The sequence below is a fragment of the Oncorhynchus mykiss genome, chromosome 10 (genome assembly GCF_013265735.2).
Source record: "Oncorhynchus mykiss isolate Arlee chromosome 10, USDA_OmykA_1.1, whole genome shotgun sequence".
NCBI classification, from domain to species: domain Eukaryota; kingdom Metazoa; phylum Chordata; class Actinopteri; order Salmoniformes; family Salmonidae; genus Oncorhynchus; species Oncorhynchus mykiss.
In genome coordinates this window covers 29,990,063-30,011,915 of record NC_048574.1, presented here as the reverse complement: position 1 = coordinate 30,011,915, position 21,853 = coordinate 29,990,063, and the positions used below count along the sequence as shown (strand labels likewise).

The 21,853-nt window shown below is 41.4% G+C and overlaps 1 protein-coding gene across 3 annotated transcripts; it reads left to right on the top strand.

Annotated features, from left to right (window-relative positions):
- The first annotated feature begins 1,371 nt into the window (after positions 1–1,371).
- Positions 1,372–21,364, top strand: trpv1 (transient receptor potential cation channel, subfamily V, member 1). Of its 3 annotated transcripts, none has more exons than XM_021618025.2 (17): positions 1,372–2,228; positions 5,059–5,305; positions 5,586–5,743; positions 6,231–6,383; positions 6,560–6,697; positions 6,961–7,259; positions 8,944–9,120; positions 10,732–10,887; positions 11,734–11,829; positions 12,116–12,186; positions 12,596–12,761; positions 13,068–13,134; positions 18,315–18,516; positions 18,680–18,824; positions 18,963–19,087; positions 19,513–19,631; positions 20,787–21,364. In XM_021618025.2, exons 2-17 carry the CDS (start codon positions 5,082–5,084, stop codon positions 20,903–20,905), a joined length of 2,415 nt encoding a protein of 804 aa, XP_021473700.2. In that variant the 5' UTR covers positions 1,372–2,228; positions 5,059–5,081; the 3' UTR covers positions 20,906–21,364. The 3 variants fall into 3 exon arrangements, with proteins under 3 accessions (XP_021473700.2, XP_036845930.1, XP_021473699.2); XM_021618024.2 differs by lacking the exon at positions 1,372–2,228 and adding an exon at positions 2,572–3,213 and having other exon boundaries at positions 20,787–21,270; XM_036990035.1 differs by lacking the exons at positions 1,372–2,228; positions 11,734–11,829 and adding an exon at positions 2,571–3,213 and having other exon boundaries at positions 20,787–21,270.
- The last annotated feature ends 489 nt before the right edge of the window (positions 21,365–21,853 follow it).

The following is a 21,853-nucleotide window of genomic DNA, read 5'->3' as shown; positions in this document are numbered from 1 at the left end:
CTGTATGCTCTCGTTGGCTGGCCCTCGTTTTATACTCGTCGCCAAACCCACTGACTCCAGGTCATCTATACGTCTTTGCTAGGTAAAGCCCTGCCTTATCTCAGCTCAGTGGTCACCATAGAAACACCCACCCTTAGCACGCGCTCCAGCAGGTATATTTCACTGGTCATCCCCAAAGCCAACACTTCCTTTGGCCGCATTTCCTTCCAGTTCTCTACTGCCAATGACGGGAACGAATTGCAAAAATCACTGAAGCTGGAGTCTTATATCTCCCTCTATAACCTTAAGCATCAGCCAATCTATAAATAGCACCCCATCTACCTCATCCCCATATTGTTTCTTACCTTCTTGCTCTTTTGCACCCCAGTATCTGTACTTGCACATCATCATCTGCACATCTATCACTCCAGTGTTAATGCTAAATTGTAATTATTTCTCCTCTATGGCTTATTTATTGCCTTACACCCCTACTCTTCTACATTTGCACACACTGTACATAGATTTTTCAATTTCTTTTTCTTTCTATAGTGTTATTGACTACGTTTGTTTATGTGTAACTCTGTGTTGTTGTTTTTGTCGCACTGCTTTGCTTTATCTTGGACAGGTCGCAGTTGTAAATGAGAACTTGTTCTCAACTGGCCTACCTGGTTAAATAAAATAAAGGTGAAATAAAATAAAATAAAAATGAGGAGCTGATCAGATGTGCCCTCAGAGTGGACAGTAGTGACCTGAGGGTGAGTCTTACCATCCGGGGGGAAAGACACGACCCGCTCAGCCTGGGCCAGGTATAAAAAATACACCCCTCCAAACTCTCCCTGGACCACATAACCAGAGCAGTGTGCCGGGCGTTCTGGACAATGTCATCTCCATGATGCACCCTATCTTCCTTCTGGATGCCGGATTGCAAAGGATCATGGGCAGTGGGAGTGCCTTTTCCCATAACGCGGTGCTCAGACATGAAGCAGAGGGTGTTTTCTTTACCTGTGGAATATGGGCAGGATGTAGACTCAGCTGTGGGCGTGATTATGGTATTTCATGGCAGACTATGAGTTACAAATTCACACACAGAGGGGCATTCCTATTTGTTTATGTCACGGATCCCTCTGGAACATTCATTGCACTCACCTGGCCCCTATTCCCACTGATTGTATTTGTATATATGTGCCCTTTGTTCACCATGGTGCTGTCGATTATTGTTACAATGTCCGTTGGTTCGTGTGAGTACGTACCTGTGCTGTGTGTTTTGGCTTTTCTGCCATTATGGATTGCGCAGATGATTACGTGTCTCGTCCCGTGTGTTAATCATTGTGCGCTTGTATTATTTATTCAAGGTACTCCTCGCTCTTTTGTTTGGGTTTCTACCCTGTGTTTTGTTACGTGTTTGTTTGGTCTTCGTCCCCGTGCCTTAGCACAGCACGCCTTAATTTGGGTAAATAAAAAAATAAAAACCGCTGTTACGCATTCCTGCGCCTGTCTCCCGAATCATTCATGCCAACATGACAGTTTACTTGAATATTTGAATACTTGAATCGTTTTTTTTTGATTGGCTAACAGTGACTATTACAATCAACATCATGCTTATTTTACTATTCAGTGATATCCTCAGAAATGTTTATGAACTAATACTATTTGAAATCCATTGTGCAATCTCCAATCAAAATGATGTCTCACATTTATAGTACAAACTAAAAGTTAAATTAGGCCTACAGTAAGGGGTAAGTGGTAATGTAGGAGGACATGGTTAACTACAGTAAAATAATGTACTGTATTTGAAATGTTTGCATTGGTGAACTTGAACTTTTAACTAAAACATTGTTCTGCTACTGCTAGCTTACACATCAGTGTTATTAACAAGATTTTAGTATCGTTGATCATTACAACTATCATTTATAATGATTACAATTATTTAATGCTGTTTTTACTAAATGATAAAATTGTTATGTTATCATGGCGCATGTAAAAGAAGTCAAAGTTTGTTGATCCCTCTAACTACAGTATATAATAAGTCTAATCTCACAAGACAAGTTTTTTTCCAACCACAATCTTAGTCACAGGAACAGACTCACCAACAACCCAGCTCACCAGGCAGCAAATCTAAGAGAAGGCACACACTCCGGAAGCTCTGCAAAGTTGTTCTGAAAGAAAGAAGCAGAAACGCTTACTGAATTGAATGTTGTGTTAAAGGAGAAGGAAATCCCTTGTGAGACGAGGCACATTCAAAACAATAAGTAAGTAATATATTATCTGATAATATGTCATTATGTATGATTAGATGAATCATCTATGTTTGTTATTACATTGTTATGACATAGACAGTATTCAAGAAGATAGATGCCTTTGCATCAAACTAACTACACAGTACCATTAGGTCTTTTGAGGATATTAGAAAATCTTTGATCAGCTGTGCAAAATTTTGTTGGCTACTCAAAGTGTGAAGTAATGAGAAGGGGATGATATTTTGGCTTTAAGAATTTGCAACATAATGTTGTACAAAAGGGGCAAATCAGGATACTGGAATTTACTTTTGCAGAATTTGACCATGCCATTGTGTGCACTGAGTATGTGTGTATGTGAACTTTGAGGATTTACTAAGAATGTTGGTTCAACACCTTATCAATGTACTTATGTGGTATTCTATGTTTCTATCAATAGGGATATAGTATGCATATAGTTCAGATGCAGAGAGTAAATAAGAGCCCATGGCTAAACTGATGTCCATTTACTTTTGAATATAATGTTAACAAAACACATGTACATTAAAACAGTTATTTGTCAACATTCATAAGAATAAGCTAAGATCCTTTGTGCATCTCCTGGTCACTATATCATTGCTGTCTCAGTAGTGCAACAGAGGCTGGGTCAATAACACCAAGGCTCAGCCATGTAGCCTTTTAAGCTCTCAGAGCAGAGCTCTCTCTGGTGGTAATGTACTCTGATACTCCCAGGGGATGGCCTCTACCTATCTTTCTCCATCAGGCTCTCTCTCCGCTCTCCAACATCATCCTCATCGCTTTATCCATAGCATCCCTAAGATTCAAACACACACACACGCTCTGTGTATAGAGGTTGATTTGCCATGTGGTTGTGCATTTAAGGTGTTTATTTAATATACGGATGATATGATAGACAAAGACATAAGAGAAAATGTGATCCAGCAGACCACTCTGTGAAATTGTCTTCATACATGCATGGAAGGAATTCATTCATCTCTGTGTAAGTACAGTTATCTGTTTGTTAGACCTTCAGGTCCCAGATGGCTTCATGTCCATGTTTGAATTATTGAATCATAAGCAGGTGTTGATGATGGCTTTGCATTTGCTTTGTTTGTGTGGGAAAGGTTCAGTTATTCTATTGCCATAACTGAATTCACTCCAAACTGTAAACATTCAGTACAGTCAACATGTTGTGAATGAGCTCACTGTGAGAAACTGTACTGTAGAGCAGGCTACTAATAGAAACCATGCATATAACCAAATCACAATTGCTCACTGTTAGGTTTTACATTTTTGCATGCAATTTATTAGTTAGATGTGTCTGAAACTGTGATTCAGAATTTTTTTTGTTTTCATGATGATCCATGATGTCATTGTCTACCAGTCTAGTTGTTTTTTAACAAGATCTGCACAGGAGGACAATTCAAATGTACACGGTTACATAAAGACTGTATCAGAGCAGAATAAGACATGCACAACAATTAGATTATTCAGCTTGAGTTTCAGCTATACTGTAGTTAATGTGAAAAGATTCAATTAGCAGAAGAAAAACAATAATGTGTTTAAATGAGGAACAGACTATAGGTTGTGGTGGGAGAGAGCTCATCGTTGATGTGCTACAGTTGGTAGACACTGTGGTTTTGTTTTTTTGTAAGTAGGGAGGGGTTGGCAATCATATGACACCGCATCAGAAAATAGCCTTTCTTCTCTGAGAGGAAGAAGCCATTTTGAGCCCCAGGTCCAGCAGCTTTAGATGAGTAGATGAGGATCTATGATGTACATCAAGTGACAGCAAAATGGCCACCAATTATGCATACAGACATTATCTCATAGAGTGGATAAGAGTCATTGTTCACGTGCTGCACACTGTTTTATGTGCTCACTGTTTTACACTGAGCGTGTGTTGTGCCATGCAAATGGAACTGAAGTACATATTACACTCATTTTTTTACAGTAATGGATCAGCAGAATAACAATATGTTTAAAAAAACAAACGTGACTAATGTTGAGCCTTAGATGATTTGCTTTCACAATGCTGTATTCCCTAGTAACACAGTTCTGTATTATTTCATTCATTTGTCAAGGGTATCATAAACCAAATTATCTGATGAGAATGAGATGGATCTAGATGTGCTAGGTTATAAATGGGGATGTGTTTAAATCATGGTCCTGACCTCTCTCTTTCTGCTGTTCTCCTCATGGTAGGCAGAGATCTTCAGAGTTTCACTCTGAGTCATTGTCAACCCCCTTCCTCTTTTCTAGGGCATCTACAGGGAAAAACAAAACAGTTTGTTTCTCATGCCATCCTTTTTCTGAGAAATAATTTAAATCCCCAGAATAATGATTCATTCTGATCAGCTTAGCATGAAGAGAAATGTGATTATTTACAATGTGTCTCAGTAATGGCTGTCCTAATTTTCAGCTGAACTGTCTGGGAATGTTTTGTCAGTTATTTAAGTAAAGAAAGGGTTCCAGGCCTGGATAGAGTTTTGTATTAGCTACAGTTGTCATGAGGAAGTGCTAATAAATAACCAGCTTTGTTAGTCATCTGGGGGTGAAACATCACATGTCTAAAAGCTGGTGTATTTTGAGGTCAGCTCTCTTATTATGTTTCAGAGAATCTCGATAAATGGAAGAAATTGTCAAGTTAATGTCTAGTTATTAAAATGTGTATGACCAAACAATATTTCATTATGCCAAAACTCAGAAAGATAACCATGAATGCAGTCCCTCACTGCAGAAAAATTAAATAAAATTAGAATTTGTCAATCCTCTCATGGGATTTATAATATACTGAACAACCTGTATTTACTGTGATGTGTTATCATTGTAACTCTTCCTCTAGACCACCAGTCTGACGGAGTCATTATGAGTAAGTCAAAGGGCCCAGAGTACCCTTCCTTCTCTCTGGAGACGGATGACAGGACAGATGATGAGAGGGCACAGAGCAGACAGGTGAAGAAGCCTGACCGGCTGGTGTCTGCCCTAGGCTTAGGCAGTTCGGGGGGGCCCAAAGCCCCCATGGACTCAGACTACCAGGATGAGCTGGAGGAGGCCGCTCCCAAGATTAGATTCAATCTCAATTTTGACAAGTGAGACAACACATTCACAAAATATAATAACACATTCTGTACAGGCGACAAATGGTGTTTAATGCCTGATTGTAGGGCTAAGTCACACTAATAACAGTCTTAATACTGTTTGAGAAAACACAGATGTAGGAATTTGTTTTAGTCAGAAGTTAATTTACAATACAACATGAGAGTAAGGTCTTTGTTTTGAAGCCCTTTTGGGAAAGACCATTCGTTTTTTGTTTTCCAATTGAAGAAGAAATGCTTTCCCAATACTAAAGTCTAACATTTTTCTTTGTAGAGAAGTACGATGTTTGGAGGAGAACAAAGAGGACAGGGACAGCAAGAGGTTTGACATCAAGAGGCTGTTTGAGGCTGTGTCCACTGGTGATGTCATGAAGCTGGAGGGGCTGCATCAGTACTTGCATCAGTCCATGAAAAAGCTCTCCAACACTGAGTGTGAGGGGGACTATGCATTACAGTATATAGTATTGTATAATTGTAGTATTTTAGGGTACCACTTTACATTACAGTGCTATTATTGCTGTGTAACTACTTGTTTTATTACAGTGTAATGAGTATTGTAAACTAACCCTAACCCTAGCTTGATGTCCACACCCTGGCTCAACCCAAAACCTACCCATTAACCTAACCCTACCTTCATGTCCACACCCCAGCTAAACCCTAACTCTAGCCATTACTCTAACCATAGATTCATGTCCACACCCCGGTTCAACATTAATAACCCTAGCTTCATGTCCACACCCCAGTTAAACCCTAACTCTAGCATCAATCCTAACTTTAACTTCATGTCCACATCCCAGCTCAACTCTAACCTCAACCCTAACCCTAGAGTGGTAATGCATTGTACCTATAGCTTTAACACTAACACTGACCCTCAAGTGTATTATTTTATACCCCATTCTTTCACCTCTTGCTCTCCTAGATCAATCGTATGGTAAAAACGTCCTGCTGAAGGCTCTACTGAATCTGAGAAATGGCAGAAATAACACAATTGAATATCTCCTTGACATCTCAGAGAAGATGGGGGACATCAATGAATTAGTAAATGCTGCATACACAGACAGCTATTACAAAGGTGAACTGTCATATAACCCGATTTATCATTACTTGATGTTGTTCATCTATTCCACACGTCTCTGACAACTCAGTTTTATATACACAGCCCTCAACATACCAAAACAGTCATGTAACTGTATATGTCAGGCCATGCATGTTATGATATTCTATCCTTTCTATCTACGGATCAAATAGGTCAAACAGCCCTTCATATTGCCATTGAGAGAAGGAGCACCTATTTTGTTGAGCTATTGATCAAGAAAGGAGCAAACGTCCATGCCAAAGCCTGTGGGAAATTCTTCCAGCTCAACGATGGACCCAGCTTCTACTTTGGTGAGTGTGTCAGTATCACTGAGCCTTGAACAGTATCCTCCTCTGGTAGGTTTGACAACAGACTCCTCTACTTGTCAGGCGTCTAGTCGTCCCTCAGAGAATAATCATTCCCTTCTTTATGACTAAGGGAATTTTATTAAAGTGTTTTATGAAGCTTTATTTAAATTGGATTTACATATCCAGAAAATATTTCCAACAAGGTTGTCACTGTGGTGGATAGGGTAATAGAAAGAACATTGAATTGAGGGAAAATGTGTTTCTAGGTGAGCTACCTCTGTCCCTGGCTGCGTGCACCAACCAGCCTGAGGTGGTGGACTTTCTGCTGGAGAATGACTACCACAGAGTGGATGTGAGGGAGAGTGATTCTCTGGGTAACATGGTGTTGCATGCCCTGGTGGTGTTGGCTGATAACACACCAGAGAACACTGACTTCATCACCTCTATGTACGACCACATCCTCACAACAGCTGCCCGCCTGCACCCCAAATGGAGGCTGGAGGACATCGAGAACAACCAGGGCCTGACGACTATAAAACTGGCTGCCAAGACTGGCAAGATCGGGGTAAGGGAGGAGTCCAATATGGAGTAATGCTGTAATGGTGTTCGGCCCAATAAAGACCTTCTGGAGAACAGATCAACAGTTTGTTGTTTCCAAATTAAGTAATCTTATCTTCATTGTAATATGTTGTTCCTGTTAGACGTTGTTCCTGTCATACAGTGCATTCAGAAAATATTCAGACCCCTTGACCTTTTACACATTTTGTTACGTTACAGCCCTATTCTAAAATTGATTGAATAAATGTTTTTCCTCATCAATCTACACACTATACCCCATAATGACAAAGCAACAGGTTTTTAGAAATGTTGCAAATTTATTACAAATGAAAAAAAGAAATACCTTATTTACATAAGTATTCCGACCCTTGGCTATGAGACTCAATATTGATCTCAGGTGCATCCTGTTTCCATTGATCATCCTTGAGCTGTTTCTACAACTTGTGGTAAATTCAATTGATTGGACATGATTTTGAAAGGCACATACCTGTCTATATAAGGTCCCAAGCCACGAGGTCGAATGAATTGTCCGTAGAGCTCCGAGACAGGATGCTGTCAAGGCACAGATCTGGGGAAGGGTACCCAAACATTTCTGCAGCATTGAAGGCCAAAAACGAAGTAGACTCCTTCATTCTTAAATGGAACAAGTTTGGAACCACTAAGATTCTTCCTAGAGCTGGCCGCCCAGCCAAACTGAGAAATCGGGGGAGAAGGCCCTTGGTCAGGGAGGTGACCAAGAACCAATGGTCACTCTGACAGAGCTCCAGAGTTCATCTGTGGAGATGGGAGAACCTTCCAGCAGGACAACCATCTCTGCAGCACCTTTATGGTAGAGTGGCCAGATGGAAGGCACTCCTCAGTAAAAGGCACATGACAGCCCACTTGGAGTTTGCCAAAAGGCACCTAAAGAAACTCAGAGCCTGAGAAACAAGATTATCTGGTCTGATGAAACCAAGCATGGTGGTGGCAGCATCATGCAGTGGGGATGTTTTTCAGCATCAGGGACTGGTAGACTAGTCAGAATCAAGGGAAAGATGAATGGAACAAAGTACAGAGAGATCCTTGATGAAAACCTGCTCCAGAGTGCTCAGAACCTCAGACTGGGGCAAAGGTTCACCTTCCAACAGGACAACAACTCTAAGCACACAGCCAAGACAATGCCGGAGTGGCTTCGGGACAAGTCTTTGAATGTCCTTGGGTGGCCCAGCCAGAGCCTGAACTTGAACCCGATCGAACATCTCTGGAGAGACCTGAAAATAGCAGTGTACCGATGCTCCCCATTCAACCTGACAAAGCTTGAGAGGATCTGTAGAGAAGAATGGAAGAAACTCCCCAAAAACAGGTATGCCAAGCTTGTAGCGGTATACCCCAGAAGATTTGAGGCTGTAATCGCTGCCAAAGGTACTTCAGTAAAGTTCTGAGTAAAGTGTCTGAATACTTATGTCTATTTCAGTTTTACATTTTTTATAAATGTACAAACATTTCTAAAACCCTGTTTTTGCTTTATCATTATCGGGTATTTTGTGTAGACGGATGAGGGGGAAAAAACAATTTTAGAATAAGGCTGTAACGTAACAAAATGTGGAAAAAGTCAAGAGGTCTGAATACTTTCCGAATGCACTGTATGTGTTTATCATAATGTGCTACATCCTTCCATTATGTGTAAACCAATTGTTTTATTCCTCATCTAGCTTTTTAAGCACATGATGCATCGTGAGTTCCAGGAGAGGGAGACCAGAAACCTGTCCCGTAAATTCACTGAGTGGGTTTACGGACCCGTCCACTCCTCCCTGTATGACCTGGACTCACTGGACTCCTACGAGAAGAACTCTGTCCTGGAGATCATCGTTTACAGCAGTGACATTCCTGTGAGTCACATTTATATCAAAAGGATCAAATCATAAGCCCCTTTATACCTGGTGCTATCATGCATCCTTTGTCCTAATCTTGGCCACATTCTGATTGTGCCCAGATTTTCAGTCTACACATCTGTCCACTGCGTTGTGACCAAATTTGCTGATCCCTCCCTCTATGCAAATTATTTGAGCGGTATTCTTTTTAAATAACATTTATTTATTTTAAGACACATTTTGATGGCCTGAGTTAATGGTACCACCTGTCAATGATTTTAGAGGGCTGGATAATGATAATTTAAATGGTTTCACTTTCCAGATCCAGCTACACTTCCAGACACAATGCATGTCTGACTACCTCTGGTGGTCAGGAAGATCACAATCACATCAAAATGCATCTTTTATTTATTTTTGTAGATTTTCTTTGATCTTTTATAAACAATACAAAACATTCACATACAAATGACAACATCGTACAAACATCAACTACATCACACCTGCCCCGACCCACTAGCACACATCCCCATCTCCAGCGCCCCATCACTCTGTTTCTCTCCATAGCGCACTCACTTTCAATTTTTAGATAGTAAAGCGTTTGACCTTTCCACTATGTTAACGACGAACGATTGCTTGATTTACAGTTTTTACGATATGTTTTTTTAAAGATGATTGACGAGTAAAGTATCGTCCAACCCATCGGGTATCTCACTGCACCCCCTCTTATGCCAAGTCTTGAAATATGCAGATTTACAGATTAAAAGTACATTTACATTGTAATACTTCTGAAAGCCAACTTTCTAACTCCGCCCATAACTTTTGGACTTTATAACATTCCAAGAAGGCATGGATTATTGAATCATTATTAGTTTTACACTTCAGACATGACTCTGCCGTTGTGCTGCAGAATTTGTGAATTTTGTCTCAATATTATTCTATAAATGTATTTATACTGGATTAAGTGTACATTTTCGTTAACTGTAATATTGTTTAATTATGGTCCAACAATTTTGTGATCGAAAACATTTAAGTTGCATGTATTTGACAATATTGCTTTTCAGAATTACCAAGTCATTTACAGTTTCTATGCCTTTAGTTTTTACATGTGGACCAATTTATTGGTGAATTCTGATAAGCTATCCAAGGATTGGTCCATAAAGTTGTGTTTTTAGAGAGTGATATTGGTTCTTGTAGAATACATTTAATTTTCTTCCAACTCTGAGGTTATTAATATTCTTAGCTTTATCCTTTGAAAATAGACACGTAAAAAGATTCTGGATATGAGCATCTTAATAGTCTACACCTGTCTAAAGAATATGGGCACACTCAGAATGGATCCATGCTATCTGATAGCATTGACTAATCAGAATGTGGACAACATTAGGAAGGACACATGTTAGCACCAGGTATAAATGGGGCTCTAGATGCCATTTCCTGCTATTGTGCCCTTGAGCAAGGCACTTAACACCTAAACTGCTCCATGAGTTCTGCACTGTGGTTAACCCTGTGCAGCTGTTCTCCAACCTGTCTGTGAATCTGTGTCTCTCTAAAGAGAGAAATACTAAAATATAGATATACTAGCATAAAAGTGTGGCTATATTATATCAATATTATAAAATATAATTTCAGAATCGCCATGAGATGCTGCAGATTGAGCCTCTGAACAGGCTACTGGAGGAGAAGTGGGACAAGTTTGCTGCTCGGATGTTTTTCTTAAACTTCCTGGTTTACCTGGTTTACCTCTCCGTCTTCACTGCTGTCGCCTACTACAGGAAGAAGGGAACGGTGAGGTCTTTGCATTATCACAATATGCTACATTATTCTAGCCTGGCTGGTCCCAGAGCAATTAAGTTTGGATCCATGCAAAAATCATTCAGATACAGAGGAGATCAAATGATTATTTATGAATTGTTTATTGTCACATACAGGTGCAGTGAAATGTGGTGTTTTACAGGGTCAGCCATAGTAGTACGGTGCCCTTGGAGCAAATTAGGGTTAAATGCCTTGCTCAAGGACACATCGACAGATTTGTCACCTTGATGGCCCAGGTATTAGCAGCATACCATCCTGCATCCCACTGCTGGCTTGCTTCTGAAGCTAAGCAGGGTTGGTTGTGGTCAGTCCCTGGATAGGAGACCTGATACTGCATACTAAAGGTAGCCTTTCCTCTAGTCTAAAAAAATATCCTAATGCCCCAGGGCAGTGATTTGGGACATTGCCCTGTGTAGGGTGCTGTCTTTTGGATGGGACATAAAACAGGTGTCCTGACTCTCTGTGGTCACTAAAGATCCCATGGCACTTATTGTAAGAGTAGGGGTGTTAACCCCGGTGTCCTGGCTAAATTCCCAATCTGGCCACCTAAATATCACATCATGGTCACCTAATCATTCCCAGCTTACAATTGGTTCATTCATCCTCCTCTCCCCTGTAACCATTCCCCAGACCGTTGCTGTAAATGAGAATGTGTTCTCAGTCAACTTACCAAGTAAAATAAGGGTTAAATAAAAAAATCTAAACCAGCAACCTTTTGGTTACTTGGCCAACACTCTAACCACTAGGCTGGCTACCTGCTGTCCAAAGACAGTTATTTTAACTTCAGCTTAATTTCTTCTCTCACCCTCTGATATCCAGCCACCTTTTACTCTGGAACATACCAGACAGGAGTACCTGCGACTCGCCGGTCAGCTTTTTATAACTGTGGGAGCCTGCTATTTCTTCATAAGAGGGGTATGTGTGATGTGCTTTGATTATATGAGGATTGAGGATTCAATCGATTCGCGCTAGATCCATGTTATAGCGCTGTTGACACTTAAAGGCATTTTCTAATTGAGCCGACACCTGCAGCGTTTACCTTGAACGCTATCTCCATTAACGCGGTAAGATTGCCTTTAAAAGCTGTGTTGTCTGCAAGCGCGATTGGATTGAATCTCGGCCTAAATGTTTGAAATATAATTTAACAAAACTGTATTTCAAAAGTGTAATTGATCAAATGTTTTTCTTTTTCTATCCCAAGATATTAGACTTGAAGAGAAAACGTCCAAGCCTGGACACTTTGCTGATTGACGGATACAGTGAAATCCTTTTGTGAGTCGTACAAAATCTCTCTCCACACGCACTAATTATTTGATAGATTATGTATCACCTGCTCCTGCATACTTAAGCAATAACTAAGGGATTAGAAGAACTTCTAATAAGGACAACGCCTCATCTTTCAGAATGCCTTGCAAGCTTGTGGGCTAGACCCACACACTCCTACTGGTACACACTGTATGCTGAAGTCAGAGCGGTCCAACGCAGTACTAGTCTATCTTTGATCCTGACATCTTAGGATACATTTTTCTAAGCCATGTTGATAATGTTTCTTGGCAGCTCTATGCATGTGTGTGTAGGAAGTTTGTGTTTCACTAGTGTCAGAGGTTATCTCTCTGTGATTCCAACTCTCTTCCGCAGTGAGTTGATGCAACGCTTGACTTTAACTTGCCTTTGTGTGTAGTTTTCTGCAGGCGATCTTCTTCCTGGCCTCCTCAGTGCTGTACTGCTGTGGTAGGGAGGAGTACCTGGGTTTTTTTGTGCTGTGTCTGGCTCTCAGCTGGGTCAACCTGCTCTACTTCTCCAGGGGATACAGACACATGGGCATCTACAGTGTCATGATACAGAAGGTACACAGGATACCAGGGCCTGTTTTCACAAAGAGTCTCTGAGTAGGAGTGTTGAAATAGGAACACTTGCCTTTTAGAACACAATGAATACAATTCTATGGAGAGAGGGGACTTGATCCTAGATCAGCACTCCTGCACTGAGACTCTAGAATTCAGTCCCTTTGACACTCTTACAGAGAAGCTACAGGATTCATTGCCACAGGGTATCTACCATTGGAACAACATTGGTGTTATGACCTAGCTGTAGTTATAATCCACAGTTCATTTGATACTCTCATTCTTACTCTCTTTTTTTTCCCTTTGTAGATGATCCTATGTGATATCTTGCGCTTTCTCTTTGTCTACGTTACCTTCCTCTTTGGGTTTTCAGCAGGTATTTCAACTCTCCTCTGTCACTTTTGCACGCAGGGACACAAACATAGCCTGTCAGTGGCTCATGAATTCAAAATGTATTTGTTTATTCTTCCAACATCATCAAAAGACCTATCAAAATTGCAGTTGACAGTTCCCTCGTACATTGACACTTCTAAACAACTGAAAACAATTGAGAGAATATAAGCAAACAATATGATTTATTTATATATTAATATATATATATATATATATATATATATATATATACACTAACGTTTAAAAGTTTGGGGTCACTTAGAAAAGTCCTTGTTTTTGAAAGAAAAGCACGTTTGTTGTCCATTTAAAATAACATAAAATTGATCAGAAATAGTGTGTAGACATTGTTAATGTTGTAAATGACTATTGTAGCTGTAAACGGCAGTTTTTTATGAAATAACTACGTAGGCATAAAGAGGCCCATTATCAGCAAACATCATTCCTGTGTTCCAATGGCACATTGTGTTAGCTAATCCACGTTTATAATTTTAAAAGGCTAATTGATCATTAGAACACCCTTTTGCAATTATGTTAGCACAACTGAAAACTGTTGTTCTGATTAAAGAAGCAATAAAACTGGCCTTCTTTAGGCCTTCGTTAGACAAAGTGAGTATCTGGAGCATCAGCCTTTGTGGGTTCGATTACAGGATGAAAATGGCCAGAAACAAATAACTTTCTTCTGAAACTCATCAATCTATACTTGCTCTGAGAAATAAAGGCCATTCCATGCGAGAAATTGCCAAGAAACGGAAGATCTCATACAATGCCGTGTACTACTCTTTTCACAGAACAGCGCAAACTGGCTCTAACCAGAATAGAAAGAGGAGTGGGAGGCCCCGGTGCACAACTGAGCAAGAGGACAAGTACATTAGAGTGTCTAGTTTGTCCCAAACTTGCAGCTTCATGAAATAGTACCTGCAAAACACAAGTCTCAACGTCAACAGTGAGGAGGCGACTCATGGATGCTGGGCTTCTAGGCAGAGTTGCAAAGAAAAATAGGTATCTCTGACTGGCCAATAAAAATAAAATATTAAGATGGGCAAAAGAACACCGACAGTGGACAGAGGAACTCTCAGAATCAGAACAACAGTTTTCAGCTGTGCTAACATAATTGCAAAAGGGTTTTCTAATGATTAATTAGCCTTTTAAAATTATCAACTTAGATTAGCTAACACAACGTGCCATTGGATCACAGGAGTGATGGTTGCTGATAACGGGCCTCTGTACGCCTATGTAGATATTCCATTAAAAATCAGCCGCTTCCAGCTACAATAGTCATTTACAACATTAACAATGTCTACACTGTATTTCTGATCAATTGGATGTTATTTTAATGGACAAAAAAAATGTTTTTCTTTCAAAAACAAGGACATTTTTAAGTGACCCCAAACTTTTGAATGGTAGGGTATATTTACAGTAGCTGTCAAAAGTTTGGACGCACCTACTAATTCAAGGGTTTTTCTTTATTTTTTACTATTTCCTACATTGTAGAATAATAATGAAGACATCAAAACTATGAAATAACACATATGGAATCATGTACTAACGAAAAAAGTTTTCAACAAATCAAAATATATTTTATATTTTGTATTCTTCAAAGTAGCCACCCTTTGCGCATGCTTGGCATTCTCTGAACCAGCTTCACCTGGAATGCTTTTCCAACAGTCTTGAAGGAGTTCCCACATATGCTGAGCACTTGTTGGCTGCTTTTCCTTTCACTCTGCTGTCCAACTCATCCCAAACATTCTAATCTGGGTTGAGGTTGGGTGATTGTGGAGGCCAGGTCATCTGACGCAGCACTCCTTCACACTAGGTATAATAGGTATAATAGCCCTTACACCACCTGGAGGTGTGTTGGGTCATTGTCCTGTTGAAAAACAAATGATAGTCCCATTAAGCGCAAACCAGATGTGATCTCGTATCGCTGCAGAATGCTGTGGTAGGCATGCTGGTTAAGTGTGCCTTGAATTCTAAATAAATCAGACAATGTAACCAACAAAGCACCCCCACACCATCACACCTCCTCCTCCATGCTTCACGGTGGGGACCACACATGCGGAAATCATCCCTTCACCTACTCTGCGTCTCACAAAGACACGGCGGTTGGAACCAAATATCTCAAATTTGGAGTCATCAGACCAAAGGACATATTTCCACTGGTCTAATGTCCATTGCTCGTGTTTCTTGGCCCAAGCAAGTCTCTTCTTATTATTGGTGTCCTTTAGTGGTGGTTTCTTTGCAGCGATTCAACCATGGTCGGATTCTAGCAGTCTTCTCTGAACAGTTGGTGTTGAGATGTGTCTGTTACTTGAACATTGAGCATTTATTTGGGCTGCAATTTCTGAGGTGCAGTTAACTCTAATGAACTTATTCTCTGCAGCAGAGGTAACTCTGGGTCTTCCTTTCCTGTGGCGATCCTCGTGAGAGTCAATTTGATCATGGCGCTTGATGGTTTTGCTACTGCAAAGTTCTTGAAATGTTCCGGATTGACTGACCTTCATGTCTTAAAGTAATGATGGACTATGGTTTCTCTTTGATTATTTGAGCTGTTTTTGCCATAATATGGACATGGTCTTTTACCAAATAGGGCTATCTTCTGTATACCACCCCTACCTTGTCACAGCACAACTGATTGGCTCAAATGCATTAAGAAGGAAAGAAATTCCACAAATGAACTTTTAACAAGGCACACCTCTAAATTGAAATGCATTCCAGGTGACTACCTCATGAAGCTGGTTGAGAGAATACCAAGAGTGTGCAAAGCTCTTGTTAAGATGGTGCCGAAGAGGATGGGTGATGTTTTACATGCCGTAACCAATTGTGCTCTTTTGTTTGCTTTTTTGCATTGTTTGTAACTTAGTTTTTTACTTATTTTGTACATAATGTTGCTGCTACTGTCTCTTATGACCCAAAATAACTTCTGGATATCAGAACTGGAAGAAGCTTTTTCCTTTGAGTCCGCCGAAAAATATAAACTGCTCTCCCGGCAACAGGCCCAGATCCACGTCATTTGTGGAGAAAAGACAGAGGAAAAGAGGACGCAGATCGGGCTGAGAATCCGTAGGCGAGCGAGTAAACTCCCACATCCATCAATTCTACTTCCTGACATGCAATCATTGGAAAATAAAATTGATGACTTACGATTATCCTACCAACGGGACATCAAGAACTGTGTTTCACCGAGTCGTGGCTGAACGACGACAAGGATAATATAGAGCTGGAGGGATTTTCAATGCACCGGCAGCACAGAGAAGCTATGTCTGGTTAGACGAGGGATAGGGGTGTGCGCCTTTTTGTCAATAACAGCTGGTGCGCGATGTCTAATATTAAAGAAGTCTCGAGGTATTGCTTGCCTTAGGCAGAGTACCTTATGATAAGCTGTAGACCACACTATCTACCAAGAGAGTTCTCATCTATATTATTCATAGCCATCTATTTACCACCACAGACCGATCTTGGCACTAACACCGCACTCAACCAACTCTATAAGGCCATAAGCAAACAAGAAAAAACAAGAATTATTACCGCCCTATAGCACTCACGTTGGTAGCCATGAACTGCTTTGAAAGGCTGGTCATGGCTCACATCAACAGCATCCTCCCGGATACCGTAGACCCATTCCAATTCGCATACTGCCCCAACAGATCCATAGATGACGCAATCTAAAATCGCACTCCACACTGCCCTTTCCCACCTGGACAAAAGGAACACCTATGTGAGAATGCTGTTCATTGACTACAGCTCAGCGTTCAACACCATAGTGCCCACAAAGCTCATCACTAAGCTAAGGACCCTGGGACTAAACACCTCCCTCTGCAACTGGATCCTGGACTTCCTGACGGGCCTCCCCCAGGTGGTAAGGTTAGGCAACAACACGTCTGCCACGCTGATCCTCAACCCTGGGGCCCCTCAGGGATGTGTACATAGTCCCTTCCTGTACTCCCTGTTCACCCGCGACTGCATGGCCAAACATGACTCCAACACCATCACTAAGTTTGCTGACGACACAATAGTGGTAGGCCTGATCACCGACAACAATGAGACAGCCTATATCGAGGAGGTCAGCGAACTGGCAGTGTGGTGCCAGGACAACAACATCTCCCTCAATGTGAGCAAGACAAAGGAGCTGATTTTGGACTACAGGAAAAGGCGGGCCAAACATCAACAGGGCTGTAATGGAGCGGGTTGAGAGTTTAAAGTTCCTTGGTGTCCACATCACCAACGATCTATCATGGTCCAAACACACCAAGACAGTCATGAAGAGGGCACAACAAAACCTTATCCCCCTCAGGAGACTGAAAATATTTAGCATGGGTCCCCATATCCTCCAAAAGTTCTACAGCTGCACCATGGTTGCATCACCGCCTGGTATGGCAACTGCTCGGCATCTGACCGTAAAGCGCTACAGAGGGTATTGCTTACAGCCCACTATATCGCTGGGGCCAAGCTTCCTGCAATCCAGTATATAATAGGGGGTGTCAGAGGAAAGCCCATAAAATTGTCAGAGACACCCAAGTCATAGACTGTTTTCTCTGCTACCCGGCCAGCAAGCGGTACCGGAGTGCCAAGTCTAGAACCAAAAGGCTCCTTAACAGCTTCTACCCCAAGCCATGAGACTGCTGAACAATTAATCAAATGGTCCCCGAACTATTACATTTACATAGTCACTTCACCCTACTGTACCTACGACCTTTAACCTGTACCCCGCACACTGACTCAGTACCGGTACCCCCTGTATATAGCCTCATTGTTATGTTATTGTGTTTCTTTTTATTTTTTTTACTTTAGTTTATTTGGTAAATATTTTCTTAACTTCTCTTGAACTGCACTGTTGGTTAAGGGCTTGTAAGTAAGCATTTCACGGTAAGTCTACACTTGTATTCGGTGACAAATAAAGTGTGATTAGAAGCTGTCATCAAGCCAAAGGGTGGCTGCTTTGAAGAATCTCAAATATAAAACATATTTTGATTTGTTTAACACTTTTGTGGTTACAGCACGATTCCATATGTGTTGATGTCTTCACTATTATTCTACAATGTAGAACATAGTAGACAACACAAAAAAACCTTGAATGAGCAGGTGTGTCCAAACTTTTGACTGGTACTGTATGTAAACAAAACTCTGTGAATGGACCGTAGTAAAGCATTCTCTGTCCCTTCACAGCGGTGGTCACTTTGTTGATGGAACCTGAATTGCCGGACAATAATACAGCACAGCCAATAAACAGTACAGATGGAAGAGGTCGTACCTTTTTCCTTCCCACTGAGGATTCGTGTATAAAACCCACCTTCAGGAACATCTCTCACACTATCATGGAGCTGTTCAAGTTCACCATCGGCATGGGAGACCTGGAGTTCACAGAGGGGTAATAATTGATTTTCCAGATGCTAAAAGGCTATTTAGATAGACATGTCTTGCACCCACCGGAGTGATGCCAAGACAGCCATTTTTGCTTCCATATACTGTACTAGCTTTCATGGTGGGGAAATGGGCAGTTATTTAGGCAATTAGGAATGTGTTTTTTCTAGGTACCAGTACAAGGAAGTGTTTTACATGCTGCTAATCTCCTACATCGTGCTCACCTACATCCTGTTGCTCAACATGCTCATCGCCCTCATGAGCCGCACTGTGGAGAAGATGTCCCTGGAGAGCACCAGCATCTGGAAACTACAGGTGATCCACCATGGGTTCACTGGCAGACAGACAGATGTACTGACTGACTGGGAAATGGCACTATTTTTTATGTGTTGTTTGTTTTTGTGGATAGTTTGATCTTAGCTCATTCATTGTAATGAACACGTGTGTCTACAGCGGGCCATCACCATCCTGGATCTGGAAAGGAGCCTGCCTCGCTGCTTGAGAAGGAGGCTTCGTTCTGGGGTGGACAAGGACCTGGGGACCAGGGCTGGAGAGAAAGACCGCCGATGGTGCTTCAGGTGGCCAATTTATTTACATACTGAAGATGTTGAATCAATGATGAGAGAATAGATCGAATGAAAAATGTATCTGACAAAAGTACAAGTGAACATACCTGTACATTCCTATTGGATAACGTTCTATAGATTTGATTGCGTCCAATATCAATAGCATGACAATCATTCCCAACACTAACCCATTTCGACAGGAACCCATCATATCAGGAAAATATAATTTAAAGCCCCTCATGCAACCCCAGCTGTGTAATTGTGCGTCTAGAATTAAATGACTGAATGCACTCCACAGCCGCTGTGCACAGCAGCACCACAGCCTGGTACATGGTGTGCTGCATCATTGATTTGCTTTCTGTGACAGCTGATGGATGTGTCATACACTCAGGGACAGTAATTGGAGCATGTGTCTGTCTATCTGTCTGTCCTCTCAGAGTGGAGGAAGTCAACTGGAACAAATGGAACACCAACCTGGGAATAATCAATGAGGATCCAGGGAGCGGAGATACGGCCAGGCTGTCCCCTACACACAGCAGCAGAACGCTAGGCAGAGGTATAGGCCTAGTGTGTGTGTCCGTTCGTGTGTGTGTTGGGAGAGAGAGAAAAACAATGAGTTTTTGGTTGGAGGCATTTTTACAACTTCTGGATCACATAATATTATTCTGTCCAAATCAGTACTATTCAAATGTAAGTACACCAATCTAGTACCGAGTCGGACCACCCTTTTCCTCCAGAATTCTTCAGGGCATGGATTCTACAAGATCTGGCATTCAAACGTTGCTCAATTGGTATCAAGAGACCTAATCTGTGCCAGGAAAATATTCCCTTCACCATTACACCACTGTCACCAGCCTGTACCGTTGACACCAGGCAGGATGGGGCCATGGACTCATGCTGCTTACGCCAAATCTTGACTCTGCCATCAGCTTGACGCAACAGGAACGGTGATTCGTCGGAACAGGCAATGTTTTTCCACTCCTCAATTGTACAGTGTTGGTGGTCCAGCTTGTTTTTCGCTGATAGAAGTGGAACCTGGTGTGGTCGACTGCTGCAATAGCCCATCTGTGCAAAGAACAGACGAGTTGTTCATTCCGAGATGCCGTTCTGCGCCGTTATTTGCCTGTTTGTGGCCCACCTGTTAGCTTGCACGATTCTTGCCATTCATCTTCGACCTCTCTCATCAACAAGCTGTTTTTGCCCACAGGACTGCCGTTGACTGGATGTGTTTCGTTTGTCACACCATTCTCAGTAAACCCTAGACACGGTTGTGCGTAAAAGGCCCAGGAGGGTGTCCGTTTCTGAGATACTGGAACAGTGTTGTGCCCCTGCCAGAATCGCCCCCTTCTAATTTCCTTAATTTTGTCACTAGAGTCAAATACAGCGACATGGGCAGCAATGAAGAAAGTGAAAGGGGGGAGAATTATGTCAGGGGGGAGATTTTCGGCACAACACCGGCACACCTGGCACTAGCGATCATACCACACTCAAAGTCGCTTAGGTCACTCTTTTTGCTCATTCAAATGTTCAATCGAACAGTAATGGGATGCCACGATGCCCGCCTGCCTGCTTTATATAGCGAGCCACGGCCACTATTTTCGTGAACGGGGTACCTAATAAACTGGCCACTGAGTGTATATGGACATTAATATACTGTATCAGTCATTTGAGTGCATACAGATGAACATTTCAAACTCCTTTTTCTCTACAGAGAGGAGCTGGCGGGGGTTCCTGGGAAATGTCAGTCGAAGACAGCATACACAGCCTCAGCAACAAACACAAGTAGAGAGCACAGAGATGTCCTCTCTGTCTCCTCTCAACCATATCTGAAGTCTGCTCTCGCATCCTCCTGACCTAGATGGTTCTCTTTCTTGCAATGATTGTGATGTTTGGTTGTTTTACCTATGCACAGATTTCATGAAATTGCTAAAATGTATATGTACTCTGGTTTAGTCCTATCGTGTGGTTAATAGGAGGGTAGTGGAGGGTTCTAGCCTCTAGAGGGCAGGTTTAAACAGCCAAAGAAACACATTCACTCCACTGTTATTGTGATTTGCAATACATTGATTTATTTATACTTCAAGCTGATTGTTATTCTGTTAAATCTATGTGCCCTAAAATGACTGCAATCTGTGTTGAGCAAATCGTAGAGATGAGATCTTAATAAAGGAAATCATTGCAGTAGTGGTCCTTAATCCTCATATGTTTACTTAACATGTTGCAATAACATAACTGGAAAACTGTATAAATGTATGGTTATTTTAATGAACTAATGTATTGACATACTTACCTGGCTACCCAGACTAATTCCTCAGACCGAAAGCCACACCCACAAAGGTTTGTTTCGTCTCTGCAATGAGTCTGGATTTGACTCTTAGACCTTTATTGAATGCGAACACATTCGGACCGTCTGATTGGTCCCAGAAACCAATGGGTTGGGCCATAAGTATAGTAATAACCAAAAAGATAACGCCAAATATTTTTATAACTAACCTAAGACAGCCTGTCGTTTCCAAATGGGAGAAAATGTATCATATACTGCTTTGACATGGGATTTAAGGTATTTTGCCTGTAAAAACAATTGAGAAGTGTTTATATGACCCTTTTACAAACAAGCCTATTTTTACCATATTCTTGCCTGCATACGCCTTTTATACCTCCCGTGTGCATGACGACATGCCAGGGAAGAGTGGTTGTAGTGGTGTGCAGATGAGGGTGGTCATCTATTTTAATACATCCATTGAGAATATACACCATCAAAAATAAATCCATTATTAA

Bases quoted from the DNA above. Each gene is read 5' to 3' on its own strand.
- trpv1 (XM_021618024.2), top strand. From the start codon at position 3,189: ATGGAAGGAATTCATTCATCTCTGT. The intron at 9,121-10,731 runs GTGAGTCACATT...ATATAATTTCAG, and splicing joins TTTACAGCAGTGACATTCCT to AATCGCCATGAGATGCTGCA. The intron at 19,632-20,786 runs GTATAGGCCTAG...TTTTCTCTACAG, and splicing joins CAGCAGAACGCTAGGCAGAG to AGAGGAGCTGGCGGGGGTTC.